This window comes from Zingiber officinale, chromosome 1A (genome assembly GCF_018446385.1).
Source record: "Zingiber officinale cultivar Zhangliang chromosome 1A, Zo_v1.1, whole genome shotgun sequence".
In the NCBI taxonomy this organism is placed as follows: Eukaryota; Viridiplantae; Streptophyta; class Magnoliopsida; order Zingiberales; family Zingiberaceae; genus Zingiber; species Zingiber officinale.
Window position 1 is genome coordinate 177,756,892 of NC_055987.1, and position 14,930 is coordinate 177,771,821.

The 14,930-nt window shown below is 46.1% G+C and overlaps 1 protein-coding gene across 3 annotated transcripts; it reads left to right on the forward strand.

The window, feature by feature from the left end:
• The first annotated feature begins 1,161 nt into the window (after window positions 1-1,161).
• On the forward strand, window positions 1,162-11,400 carry LOC122038511 (protein NRT1/ PTR FAMILY 5.2-like). 3 transcript variants are annotated; one of them, XM_042598297.1, is made up of 4 exons: window positions 1,162-1,586; window positions 1,691-1,908; window positions 9,526-10,097; window positions 10,223-11,400. In XM_042598297.1, exons 1-4 carry the CDS (start codon window positions 1,463-1,465, stop codon window positions 11,076-11,078), a joined length of 1,770 nt encoding a protein of 589 aa, XP_042454231.1. In that variant the 5' UTR covers window positions 1,162-1,462; the 3' UTR covers window positions 11,079-11,400. The 3 variants fall into 3 exon arrangements, with proteins under 3 accessions (XP_042454231.1, XP_042454233.1, XP_042454232.1); XM_042598299.1 differs by lacking the exons at window positions 1,162-1,586; window positions 1,691-1,908 and adding an exon at window positions 3,188-3,243; XM_042598298.1 differs by lacking the exons at window positions 1,162-1,586; window positions 1,691-1,908 and adding an exon at window positions 3,236-3,357.
• Window positions 11,401-14,930: the final 3,530 nt, after the last annotated feature.

The following is a 14,930-nucleotide window of genomic DNA, read 5'->3' on the forward strand; positions in this document are numbered from 1 at the left end:
AACCCGAACCTGATTTTTTTTGGATCGACTCAGGTTGGGTCGTCAGGTCAGGTTTATTTTTGACACCCCTAACTTTGAGTCATAAAGAAATTTTAGGAGGTCGATAGATCATTACTTAACTAGAATCATAGGCTAAGATTAAATTTTAAAAAATTTAAATTTGATTTCTGCTACTTCAATTTAAAATTAAAACTTTTGAATTATGAAAATCGACTACATTCATTCCGGTTTGAAATTTTCAAAAATCACCACCCTATTTAAATATCCTTGCTAGGCTAGTGATATTGTTCTTTGAATGTAAAATTATAGTGATTAATGAAAGGAGTAAAATGAAAAATAAATATTTTTAAAGAAATTTAAAAGTTAAATACGTTTCCTAAAATTTTGATAATTTTAAATGTTCTGTCAATTGCCAAAGTAAGAAGTGGATGGGGTTCCAGTTAACTGATATCTTAATTAAAATTTCTCCCAGTTTATTTCTTTGGTTTGCAGTTTCCAGGTAATTATTTTTGGTATATCTAAGTGAAGTCGGTGACGTCAATATAGCGTACAGCAAGTCAAAGTAGGCGAAGTTGACTCTGTATAAGACCTTAAGATATATTCAATTTAATGCTTAGAATAGGATACAGGATAGGTTATGACTCAGACGCTAAGCTTCGTCATGATCGAGACGTGCAGGAAGAAATAACATGGAAATTTCGGATGCCATGCCAACAAGTCAACTTCGCGGACTGCAATTTGTAGTATGCATCAATTGATATTCGTACTTGCAATTTGGTTCTATTTTTTTTTTTCTTTCAGTAACTTTCGATGGAGTGACTTGTTTGCTGTCCCAACTCCCAAAGTTCAATCTACCGAACAACTTTAAGAAATTTACTGGGACAATTGGAGAAGTCATCCACGACAAGCCATTCATTTCTATATTTCGACACTAGCAGAGCATCAAAGATGGTGCCTGGTGTTTGTTAAGAATTTGAATTACACGAGCAATTTGCCATTAAGAAAATCAACCCAGTCAGACCTTTCCACATGGCTCGAGCTCTAGCTCTATTTTCCATGGAGTCTTCCCCGGCGAAACAAAGTACCTCTGATATGTATATTACAAAAATCACAATTATTGTCTCCTCTTCCTTCTCGTCATACATAATCCATTGATATAGAGCTTAGCTTTTGTCCAATAATATCAAAAGATTCAGACTCTCAAGTATCTATTATTCGAATTCCAGTTACATGTTCTTTTAATGGAATGAAAAATCTAAGATGCTAGCTAGTTGGATGAATGAGGGAAAAATCCACCGATTAGTTGGGCCAAGTTCATAAACTAATGTTATAATTCGTCTTTTCCCTCGGCGCATTCTGCATATATATATATATGGCACCCTCACAAAGCGAGCGCCATTTCCTGTCTATAAAACCCCAAACTCGCGAGGCAACTGCTGATCAGTGAGCTTGCTCTACCGCCATGGCCGCCGTCTGCGACGATTCCGGGCTCGAGGAGTACACCAAGGACGGCACCGTCGACCTCAAAGGCAACCCCGTCCTCCGGTCCAAACGAGGCGGGTGGACCGCATGCTCCTTCGTCGTCGGTACGAACTCCTCTGGCGATCTTTAAATTTTTTTTTTTTTGCTTTCGTGTGCGCACGAGGTGTTCGACGAATTGGTTGACCGATACGTATGCGTGCGTGTTTAGTGTACGAGGTGTTCGAGCGCATGGCGTACTACGGCATCTCCTCCAACCTCATACTGTACCTGACGAATAAGCTGCACCAGGGCACCGTCACGGCCTCCAACAACGTCACCAACTGGGTCGGCGCCGTCTGGCTCACGCCGATCCTCGGCGCCTATGTCGCCGACGCGCACCTCGGCCGTTACTGGACCTTCATCATCGCCTCCGTTATCTACCTCTCGGTAATCGCTCCGTTGACCTTTTTACCTTGAAAAGCATGCCCTTCGTTTTTTCCTATGCCCTATCTTATCGTTAAAAAAAAATTAGAGTCTACAACCCTCTATTTTTAACCTTTTTTTTTTTTTTGGAGACTTTTAAATTATCTATCAATGAGTGTACATCTTATGCCACGTCAAAAACTCCTCATCCAGCGGGACGGGACGCAGGGGTGGAGCTAAGAAGGGTAAAGGATCGAATTTAGGTTAGATTTTATATTTTTGTATCTATTACCATCCATTATATCTGATCCGGTTGTGTATGGGCATGGGAGTAATTAGTTGGTGAAGGAAGGACAGTTTGGTCTTTTTAAGTCCAATTAGGTTTGACTTTAAAGGGAAGCAGGGTTCGGCTTTAGAAAGGGGGGCTTTTTTGGATTTGGTTCGCCGCCAGGGACAGAGAGGAGGACCACCTCTCTCACTCCCGTGCTCAGCTCATCACCGGCGCCAGGCGCCGCTGCTAGGAGGAACATAGGGGCATGGCTTGCTTCATGTTTCCTTGCAGCCACCTCCTATCGCTGGTTACAACTCCGACGCCTACTGACATCTATCCTCCTCCCCTCGCTGCTGTCTGCTCCCCTGCGGCCAGCCTCCGCCGCCTTCTTCCGCGGCCACAGCCACAGCGTCGGCTAGTCCTCTAATGCGCTCCACAGCGCCTGTGACGCCTCTATCGCGCTCCGCATCGCCGTCGAGTCCTCACTAGCGCTGGGCTCAGAGATTAGCATAGCCGCCTATAGTGACCGCCGCCGCCCCTTACAGCACTCAGTGCTGCCTCCAGCGACTGCTGTCATCACTGTCGCCTCCTCCGGCAGCGGGCGCTACTTATGCTGTTTACCTATGCCGGCCTTTGAGCTGGGATTGGGTTCCAGCCATCGAGCCAATGGGTTTCACTATTCACGTCATTATTAAGCTGATGAGTTATTATGCTTAGGAGTTGCAGGTATTATCCGGCCTGCGAGCCGTCTCTTTGGACTCCTGCTACATTAGATCACAGGCCATCGCGCTATGACTTGATCAGCATCACTATCAGCTCATCCATCCATCCGAGGGCGCCCCCCTGGGCCAGGGTACGTTCTCGTACCTTCTTTGCATTTATTTCAATATTCCATTATTATCCGGATATTTATGCATTTGTGGGATTCGCCTCGAGCACCGAGGTACCAGAGACCGGGGGAACCTGGTCGCTGGATACAGGTACAGTTGACCGGAGGAGGACTTCTGACGATCTGGTCAACGTAGAGGACAGATCATCGACTGAGTCATGGGGATGCGGTCAACCTTCCAGACACGTCACACCGGCAGGTTCGTTTTCTCAGCTTCCAGACAGGATCAAATTGGCGCCGTCTGTGGGAACGCGCCTGATCTGGAACGTGAAGATGAACGACGCCGGATAGTTCTGCCATCCTCATGATCACGGTCAGTTTTTCTGTTATTTGTTCTGTCAGTTATATGATCTGTACTAGAACCGAAGGCCCCCGAGCCGTTCGGCCGGGAGGTTTATATCCGAGCCACAGGCTCGAAGGCGAAGACCCCCGAGCCGAGCGGCTGGGAGGTTTATATCCGAGCCACAGGCTCGAAGACGAAGGCCCCCGTGCCGATCGGCCGGGAGGTTTATATCCGAGCCACGGGCTCGAAGCGGAAGGCCCCCGAGCCGTTCGGCCGGGAGGTTTATATCCGAGCCACAGGCTCAAACACGAAGACCCCGAGCCGTTCGGCCGGGCTGCATACTATTATGGCAGGATGGGAAACCAAAACCCTGCGCTGTTCAGGATGATAGAGGGAGGTTATTGCCTAGGAGCGAATGCCTGAGCCGCTCGGCCAGGTACATTATAGCCGAGACTACCTCGGGGAGGATTATATGCGAGCCAAGCGCTAGATGTGAAGGCCCGAGCCGTTCGGCCGGGTATATGGTATCCGAGCCCAGCGCTCGATGTGAAGGCCCGAGCCGTTCGGCCGGGTATATGGTATCCGAGCCCAGCGCTCGATGTGAAGGCCCGAGCCGTTCGGCCGGGTATATAGTATCCGAGCCCAGCGCTCGATGTGAAGGCCCGAGCCGTTCGGCCGGGTATATGGTATCCGAGCCCAGCGCTCGATGTGAAGGCCCGAGCCGTTCGGCCGGGTATATGGTATCCGAGCCCAGCGCTCGATGTGAAGACCCGAGCCGTTCGGCCGGGTATATGGTATCCGAGCCCAGCGCTCGATGTGAAGGCCCGAGCCGTTCGGCCGGGTATATGGTATTCGAGCCCAGCGCTCGATGTGAAGGCCCGAGCCGTTCGGCCGGGTATATGGTATCCGAGCGCAGCGCTCGATGTGAAGGCCCGAGCCGTTCGGCCAGGTATATGGTCTCACTTGGAAACCGACGAGCCCCGTCGTTAAAAATCGAGAGCCGCGCCGACCGGCTATAAATATCCGCGCCGACGAGCACCGTCGTTAAAAATCGAGAGCCGCGCCGACCGGCTATAAATATCCGCGCCGACGAGCACCGTCGTTAAAAATCGAAAGTCGGACCGGCGACTATAAACCTCCCGGGCGACCGACCAAGAGTCGGGACGCAGTCGGGCCGGCGACTATAAACCTCCCGGGCTGAAGACCTCTGCACGGACCAGCATATCATATATTCTCTCCCCTGTTCGGGGTCGAGTTATCACTGAAGGCCCCCGAGCCGTTCGGCCGGGAGGTTTATATCCGAGCCACAGGCTCGAAGACGAAGGCCCCCGAGCCGTTCGGCCGGGAGGTTTATATCCGAGCCAAGCGCTCGAAGCCGAAGGCCCCCGAGCCGTTCGGCCGGGAGGACCAGTATATCGGACCAGTATATCATACATCTATCTCCCCCGTTCGGGGTCGAGTAGCCATCGCTAGCATCTATCTCCCCCGTTCGGGGTCGAGCAGTCCTCGCGGCCCGGCATCTATTTGACCGATCGACGTCATTCCGGTCGCACGCATGGCATCGTCCGCCCGGCATCTATCTGATCGATCGACGTCACCGCGGTCGCACGCATGTCATCGTCCGCCTGGCATCTATCTGACCGATTGACGTCACCACGGTCGTATGTGCGGCATCGTTCGCCCGACATCTATCTGACCGGTCGACGTCACCACGCATGTCATCGTCCGTCCGACATCTATACATCCGATCGACAGCATTACGATCGTTCGCACGATAGCATCCGTCCGGCATCTATCCATCCGATCGGCATCATTCCGATCGCTCGTTCAGCATTGCCAACTCCTCGCTACTCGACTGCCGGACCAGCATTTTATGTTCGCTCGTTGACCATTCTCGATGCTGCTCATTCAGCACGTCAGGCCAGCATTTCATGATCGACTGATCGTCATTTTCTGTCGCTCGTTAGGCGTTGTCCGCTCGCCGTCTACTCGATCGACATCTTTCCGATCATCCGTTCGGCCACACCGCTTGATCTAGGTCGCACGCCCGGCCTCGTGCCGGTCTACTCAGCGTCCCACGTGCCACTCGGTCGGCTATCAGTTTACATGTCGAGCACTCAGCGTGTTGTCGTTCGCTCAGCATCTTCCGCTCAACGTCTATCCACCCGATCGGCATCACTTCGATCGTCCGGTCGGTATCTTCGTGGCTGCGTACTAGGCATTGGTTCGGTTACAGATTTGATCCGCTCGGCACGTTTATCATCTCATGCGACACTATTATCATAGCGACCGCTCGAGTGACATTATATTATCGGTTCAACGATTCGGCTTTGACATCGAGAGCGGTTCAGCTCTTTGCGATAGACTGTCCAGTCAGTCGGACTCACGCCTCCTTCGACTAGACTTGAAGGGGAGGCTTGTGATCCGGTTGTGTATGGGCATGGGAGTAATTAGTTGGTGAAGGAAGGACAGTTTGGTCTTTTTAAGTCCAATTAGGTTTGACTTTAAAGGGAAGCAGGGTTCGGCTTTAGAAAAGGAGGCTTTTTTGGATTTGGTTCGCCGCCAGGGACAGAGAGGAGGACCACCTCTCTCACTCCCGTGCTCAGCTCATCACCGGCGCCAGGCGCCGCTGCTAGGAGGAACATAGGGGCATGGCTTGCTTCATGTTTCCTTGCAGCCACCTCCTATCGCTGGTTACAACTCCGACGCCTACTGACATCTATCCTCCTCCCCTCGCTGCTGTCTGCTCCCCTGCGGCCAGCCTCCGCCGCCTTCTTCCGCGGCCACAGCCACAGCGTCGGCTAGTCCTCTAATGCGCTCCACAGCGCCTGTGACGCCTCTATCGCGCTCCGCATCGCCGTCGAGTCCTCACTAGCGCTGGGCTCAGAGATTAGCATAGCCGCCTATAGTGACCGCCGCCGCCCCTTACCGCACTCAGTGCTGCCTCCAGCGACTGCTGTCATCACTGTCGCCTCCTCCGGCAGCGAGCACTACTTATGCTGTTTACCTATGCCGGCCTTTGAGCTGGGATTGGTTTCCAGCCATCGAGCCAATGGGTTTCACTATTCACGTCATTATTAAGCTGATGAGTTATTATGCTTAGGAGTTGCAGGTATTATCCGGCCTGCGAGCCGTCTCTTTGGACTCCTGCTACATTAGATCACAGGCCATCGCGCTATGACTTGATCAGCATCACTATCAGCTCATCCATCCATCCGAGGGCGCCCCCCTGGGCCAGGGTACGTTCTCGTACCTTCTTTGCATTTATTTCAATATTCCATTATTATCCGGATATTTATGCATTTGTGGGATTCGCCTCGAGCACCGAGGTACCAGAGACCGGGGGAACCTGGTCGCTGGATACAGGTACAGTTGACCGGAGGAGGACTTCTGACGATCTGGTCAACGTAGAGGACAGATCATCGACTGAGTCATGGGGATGCGGTCAACCTTCCAGACACGTCACACCGGCAGGTTCGTTTTCTCAGCTTCCAGACAGGATCAATATCCATCTCATATTCATTTCTATACTTTTTAAACTTTAATCCCTATATCCATACTTGCCTAACAATATATATTCATATCTTACTAATCATCCTATTATTATTTATCATTTTTTTAAAAAAATATTTTAATAAACTTATGAATATTTATTAAATTTTTACAATAGTAAGTGTGAGTGAGGAGAAAAATAACTAGATATATATAAAGTCTAAAACTTTGCTCGCCCTAGCTACTAGTCAGTCGGGATTTAACTCCTAGACGTTAGAGCATCCACATCAACTATTCTATCCAAAGATTTTATCTTAAATTTTAGATAAGGTAACTAAAAAATCTTTACATCAGCTATTCTATCTATTCCCTAAATTTAGATTTGATGAATAATGATTCTCTAAATTTAGGGAATGAAACCTTTACCCTAAAAATAAAATAATATTTTTTTTCAATCTCTCTACTTCTACTCATTCTTTTTAATCTCTCTCTTTCCACTCATTCCATAAATATAATAATAAAAAGATAGAAGAAAAAGAAGAAAATAATAAAAAAAATTAAAAATAATGAAAATTTTAGGATGGTTGATGTAGTGTGTAGTGAAAAGTGATTGTCTAAATTTAATAAAGTGAATTATTTATCTTAAATTTTAGATATAGAGATAGAAAATTGACGTAAATACTCTAAATGATGATAACACTACTGTACATTAGGCAACTATCCATTTGACAGGAAAAGATTTTTTTTCCATAGCTATATGGATAAAATATCCTAGTTAAAATGCTCGTGCCAGCAAATCGGTAGAAGGAGATGATGATGTCGTTCGGTTAGAAAAGGGAGAGGTCGAGAGAATTCATGTACTTCGGCCCTAGTGCTCTGGCGTTGAATAGCAATTATCAAAAGTGCTACTGCGTGAGGGGCTTCCACTAGTACGAGTATTTAGCTCTAGTGACTCTCGATTGGTTCTGGAACACGAAGACTCGAAGAGTCCCATTGCAGAGTCCTTCCTCCTCCGCCTCTTGCCAGAGATCTACTTCCTCAACTTGGTGAGCAAAGCTTGAGGGTAGGCGAATTGAACTAGGTGCTACAGACTGACTCCCTTCTCTCTCACGCATTGTGCCATCCAATTCATTGACTAGTTGTCATGATCGAACATCGTCAATAGTTTCTTATTGGGCTAGAACGAGTAGTTTTCGGCGAGTGGTTTGAAGGCGGAGCCTTGGCTGAAGGTAAACACAAGCTGTATTCATTGTCAAAGATGTGTGAAGTAATCCATGATCTTGGTCTTGAAGTCGTATTCCGCCGTGCCTTTCTCACTGTTGTACAAGGCTCGTTTGCTTAGGTGGACGGTGATCTCGGAGGGGTTGAATGCAGATGAACCCTAGACTTGAAAGCTCTCGAGGTAGGAGAACAAGTCGAAGACGCGGTAGTTAAGGCAAACCTGGGTGTCGGTGTCGAAGAGGTGGTAGTACTCGTCACGACAGAGACCGTCAATGCAACTGGAGGATTGGTACTTCGGGTACATGATGATGAACTTGGTGAAGGCATCATCCAGGGTGAGGATGGATTTGATGGTGATGAAAACTCGCTCGACAGCGAGGGCAGTGGAGCGGAGGAACTCCTATTGGGCATGAAGGCAGGCGAGCGACTGCGAGCGACTGATGGAGCCCTCATTGAGATTAGGTAACCCTGATGAGGCCCAGTGTGGGCAACTGCCCATGCTAGACCCATGTAAGCTTCGCCATTGGATGGAGGGGTGGACCGTACCACCATTGCAAAGTTTTAACTTTACCATCAGTGCCTATATCAAAGAATAACTCTCTAATCCACACCAATTCACTTAATTCACAACCTCTGCACAATCTTGTAAATTATACCTAATTAAATTACATATATACTTGATTTCAAATATTTTATACCTAATAAAGTGGATTATGTATCTATATATTTACTACATATTCATGGTGGCAGCACCTCATACGTTAGCCACTGAACCTTCCCGAAGGTACTACTACATATTCATATATGTAGATGATGTTGATAGATCTATTATAAATAGTACTCAATTGGATATAAAATATATTATATTTTAGTTTAAATGATATTGAATTTAAGAAAAATTATATCTCATTATAGATTTTATTATCTATATTTTGTCGTGTACCTAAAAAAATGTGTGCTAAGGTGAATTTATAAGGAATTATACCTTATTATTGAATTTTTGTACATATATTTTACTATAAATTTAAAAATTGTGTATAAGTAGTGTATTAGATTTGAGTTTAAATGATGTTAAATTTAGGAGGAATTATATCTAATTTTGGATGAATGATATCTTCTTTTAGACTTTTTTATATCCATATTTTGTAATAATCTTTTGAAATTTGTGCACAGATAATAAATTAGGTGAATTGATATGGATTAAGAAGTTGAAATAAATACTCTCCGACGTAGGAGTTGAAACTTTGCATGGAGATTTTAGACAATTTACCCATTTTTATATATTTAAAAAAAAATCTAAACCGATATGTGAAACGACTAATATGAAAATTTACGGTTCAGTAAAATATTGATTAATCTATAATTGAAATTAAAACAGATCAAAGAGTTAGGTAAAACAACAAAGTCGCTTTCGCTTTAAATTAATTGGTTATAAGCTAATTTTCAAGTCAAGTTTGTGATACCCTCGCCATCGCTTCAAAACAGGGGATGTGTCTACTGACCTTGTCGGTGTCGCTGTCGTCGCTCAAACCACCGCCGTGCGGCCCCAACACAGCCGACCCTTCCTGCTCCACCGACGCCACGCCGCTGCACCTCGGAGTCTTCTTCTGCGCGCTCTACATCCTCGCCGTTGGTACCGGTGGCACCAAGCCCAACATCTCCACCATCGGCGCCGACCAGTTCGACGAGTTCCATCCCCGTGAGCGCACGCACAAGCTCTCCTTCTTCAACTGGTGGATGTTCAGTATCTTCTTCGGCACCCTCTTCGCCAACACCGTCCTCGTCTACATCCAGGACAACGTCGGATGGACTCTAGGCTACGCCCTCCCCACCCTCGGCCTCGCCATCTCCATCTCTGTCTTCGTCGCCGGCACTCCCTTCTACCGCCACAGGATCCCCGCTGGAAGCCCCTTCACCAAGATGGCCAGGGTTATCGTGGCCGCCACCCGGAAATGCACCGTGCGGTTGCCCAGTGACCCCAAGGAGCTGCACGAGCTCGATCTCGACGCTTATGCCGAGCCCGGAAAATACCGCATCGATTCGACACCAACTTGGAGGTGAATTATACAATTTCTCATCAAAATTATTATTTTTTCTCCGATCATACATCAAAATTAGATTTTTTTTTTTTTTGGTACTCCGATCACACATCAAAATTAAAAATTTTAACATCCGTTACCAGGGTTTTGAATAAAGCAGCAGTGAAGACGGGTCCGACGAATCCATGGGCGCTCTGCACGGTGACGCAAGTGGAGGAGACGAAGCAAATGCTGCTGATGATCCCAATCCTCATCACCACGTTCATCCCCAGCACAATGTACGCCCAGATCAACACCCTGTTCGTGAAGCAGGGCACCACCCTCGACCGCCACATCGGCCCCAACTTCAAAATCCCTCCGGCGAGCCTCGCCGCCTTCGTCACCCTCTCCATGCTCGTCAGCATCGTCCTCTACGACCGCTACTTCGTCCCCTTCATGCGCCGGTTGACTGGGAACCCCCGCGGCATCTCGCTGCTACAGCGCATGGGCACCGGGATGGCGATCCACATCGTGATCATGTCGGTGGCGTCGCTGACAGAGAGGAGGCGGTTGGCGGTGGCGCGGGAGAACGGGCTGGTGGAGAGTGGTGCGGGGGTCCCGCTCACCATCTTCATTCTGCTGCCTCAGTTCGTGCTGATGGGCGTGGCGGACGCGTTCTTGGAGGTAGCCAAGATCGAGTTCTTCTACGACCAGGCGCCCGAGGGGATGAAGAGCCTGGGCACGTCCTACGCCATGACCAGCCTCGGCGTCGGCAACTTCCTCAGTAGCTTCCTGCTCTCCACCGTGGAGCGCATCACGAGGCAGCGTGGCCATGGGTGGATACTCAACAATTTGAACGCGTCGCACCTGGATTATTATTACGCCTTCTTCGTCGTGCTCGATTGCCTCAACTTCGCCTCGTTTTATGTGGTGAGCAGGTACTACGTTTACAGAGCAGAGACGACGCATCAAGAGGCGTCGATGAACGACGGAGTTTTACATCTAAACCCTAAACCTTGACTTTAAATCCCGGACACTAGTATAATTTTCATCCGTGTAACGACATTCTAGGCTATGTAGTATCGTCGACCTCTTCATTAGATTTAGGCAAGTCAATTACATGGGACTTCTGCCAACAACAGTAGGACATTTGACTGATATGCGATAACCCATAAATATAATTTGTTGGATACAAGATGGAGAAGACGTGGAAGAATAAAAATATTTTATTGTGAACGAGATTTTAGTCCTATATTAGGAGTTTCATGATATGTTGGTTGATTTTTATTGATTCACATGTATTGAATATATAAATAAATGCATGGGAAGATGCTCTTTCTTATGCGTAGGTGCGCAGGGATGTAAATCCAAGGTAAAGTGTGAAGGCTAACGTATAGAAATTTACACTCTATAAAAATGAGGTTGAAAATCAGCACACCTCCTTATACTCTTCAGCAAAATAAAGTTGCTGTTCGGAAAAACCGAACTCTAAAGGAGATGATGAGATATAGACTGCCAGAATTCATGTAGGGGGAAGTTGTGTTAACAGCTAATTACCTTTTAAATAAGGTACCCTGAAAGAAAATAGATAAGAGTCTTTATGAGTTGTGAAATGGAAGACAACCGTCCTATAAATATTTATGAATGTGGGGGTGTCTTACCAAAGTATTGGTATCTGATTCGAAAAGGATTAAGATAGGACCAAAGACTGTTGATTGCGTATTTATTGGATATGCACATAACAACAATATGTATCAGTTTGTTGTGTATGAATCACAAAAATCGGAGATACACAAGAATTCGATAATAGAATCAAGAAATATCTCGTTCTTTGAGCATGTATTTCCGTATAAGACCTGAGAGGATGCTAGCTCCTCAAAGCGGGCATATGAAACACAAAATGAAGATGATGATGAGGAACCAGTGGAGGTTGAGCTTAGACGGAGCAAAAGAGGTCGGGTAGAAAAATCCTATGGATCAGATTTTATCACTTTCATGTTGGAAAGTGAGTCTCGAAGTTACTCAAAAGTTGTAGGCTCTTTTGATGGACCTCCCTGGCGAGAGACAATTGTATCTGAGATAAACTCTATCTTACAAAATCATACTTGGGAACTTGTGGATCTTTCTCATGGAAGTAAACCACTAAGTTGCAAGTGGATCTTCAAGAAGAAAATGAAGTCAGATGACACAATTGATAAGTATAAGGCCAGATTGATAATCAAAGGATACCGACAACGTGAAAGCCTCGATTACTTTGATACGTATTCTCCGATGTCGAGAATAAATTCCATTAGAGTATCGTTGGTTATTGCCGTTCTATGGAATCTCGAAATACATCAGATGGATGTAAAGGCTGCCTTTCTAAATGGGGATTTAGAAGAGGAAATCTATATGGAGCAACCTGAGGGGTTTTTTTTGTGCCAGGACAGGAAAACAAAGTTTGTAGATTGGTAAAATCATTATATAGCTTGAAACTGTTGGTGCAGTGAGCACCAGATGATCGAACCTGAGTTTTGATTATGACAAAGGGTTCAAAGTTAAGCTGTGGTGTTATCTAACAAGGTTCATGGAGCTTGCAGGAAAGTCCTAAGTGATACTTAGGCAAAAGTCCTAGCTACGGTTAGACAAGGTGAAAACCCTAGGGGGTGATAACCCTAGGTCGTAGGGGGTGGTAACCCTAGGTGAAGGAAAACCCTAAGAGGCGACAACCTTAGGTCCTAGGAGGCGGTAACCCTAGGTGGAGGAAAACCCTAAGGGGGAGGGGGTAACCTTAGGTCCTAGGGGGTGGTAACCCTAGGTGGAGAAAAACCCTTGGGGGCGGTAATCCTAGGTCCTAGGGGTGGTAACCTTAGGCAGAAAGATCAGTCGGTCTGGAGGACCGGACTAGCATCAGGTATGCTCTCCCAAGTGGAGTAGGTGAGGACGCGTTCCTCGCGGAGGGAACAGTAGGCGTCGGTTCGACCTAGGGTTTCCGGATGGAAATCCGAAGTCAGAACTGGACAGTCCGGAGACTGTCAAAATATTCTATTCATATTATTGTTTTTGTGCTAATAAGTTTGCTTTGCAGGGTATTTTTGGGACTAACATACTTTGCAGGTATAAAAGAGCACCTTAAGCCTCGGATGAACAGTGTCCGAGGCGCCTCCATGGAGCTTAGAGGCGCCTCGGGTGCAAGGCGAAAGTTGGCTACGAAGTGGAGCTGAAGGCGCCTCAAAGGAAGACTGAGGCGCCTTGGACCTCTGATTGGAGGCGCCTTAGATGTTGATTGAGGCGCCTCAAGTCGGATAAGAGATAGCGACCAGAAGATCATCGCAGCGTTAATAACCGGATAAAACCTTATGGTTTGAGGCGCCTCAATGGGGCTTTGAGGCGCCTCCAGCAGGTTATAAAAGAAGACTCAAAGCAGCACTTGATTTCAATAATTCATGAGCAATCCTTCTGCTATGAGCTGCTAACGAAAGCTTCCGGTCAAGCTGCGACAAGTTCTCGACAACCCGACGCTCCGTTTTCTATAATTTAGTTGTCGGTATTACTTTAAATTTCTTGTGTACTCATTCTATACTTGTACTGAATTTTACGAGATTATAGTTGTTGCCCAACGTAAACGCTCAACGAGCGTGGGCCTTGGAGTAGGAGTCGCTCAAGGCTCCGAACCAAGTAAATAGCTTGTGTTCGTGTGTTGTTCTCTTTTTATTTCCGCTGTTTTAAACTCTCAAACGATTTCCGAATACGAAACGAATAGAAGCCACGAGCGCTATTCACCCCCCCTCTAGCGCTTCTCGATCCAACAGAAACAAGTACCAAAGTAGTGACATGAAAAATTTGATAATGCCATGAAGGAATGTGGATTCAAGATTAATGAATGTGATAAATGTGTCTACATGAAAATCATAAAGAATGACTATGTCATCTTGTGCCTATATGTAGATGACATACTTATTATTGGGAATAATAATAAAATAATCAAATCCATTAAAGATATGTTGAACTCAAGATTTGATATGAAAGACATGAGCCTAGCTAATTTGATTCTAAGAATCAAAATTCTTAGAACAATAGAAGGACTTATTCTTAGTCAGTCTCATTACGTGGATAAGATTTTTGATAAATTCACCAAGGGTGATACTGCATTTACATGAATGTCGATAGATACGAGTCAACATCTATCGAAAAATCAAGGTGAAAGTATCTCTCATATAGAGTACTCTCGAGTGATTGGAAGTCTGATATACTTGATGAGTTGTACACGACCAGACTTGGCATATGCAGTAAGTAAATTGAGTAGATACACTAGTAATCCCGGTGTTAAGTACTGGAAAGGGATAACAAGAGTACTGAGGTACTTGAAATATATTTGTGAATATAGACTGCACTATACGAGATATCCTGATGTGATTGAAGGATACAACGATGCAAGTTGGATATTTGAGATAAAGACTCTAAGTCTAGTGGATATGTATTCACTCTTGGAGGTGCTGCCATATCCTAGAAAGCTTCTAAGCAAACGGTAATAATTAGATCCACGATATAATCTGAGTTTGTAGCTATTGACAAATGTGGTTAAGAGGCTAAATGACTACGGTAATTCTTAGAAGATATTCCATGATGACAGAAACCTGTGCCGGTAATTTGCATAATTGTGATAGTCAATCAACAATCGGTCAGACACAGAGCCATCTGTATAATGGTAAGTCTTGGCATATACGTCATAGACATAATACCATTAGACAACTACTCTCAACAGGAGTTATCACTATTGACTATGTGAAGTTAAAAGATAACCTAGTCGATCCGCTAACCAAGGGGTTAAACAGAGAGTTAGTTGCAAGCTCATCACAAGGAATAAGCTTGACCCAACATATGTTGATTGGA

Bases quoted from the DNA above. Each gene is read 5' to 3' on its own strand.
- LOC122038511 (XM_042598297.1), top strand. From the start codon at position 1,463: ATGGCCGCCGTCTGCGACGATTCCGGGCTCGAGGAGTACACCAAGGAC. The intron at 1,909-9,525 runs GTAATCGCTCCG...GCTTCAAAACAG, and splicing joins CCTCCGTTATCTACCTCTCG to GGGATGTGTCTACTGACCTT. The intron at 10,098-10,222 runs GTGAATTATACA...ATCCGTTACCAG, and splicing joins GATTCGACACCAACTTGGAG to GGTTTTGAATAAAGCAGCAG.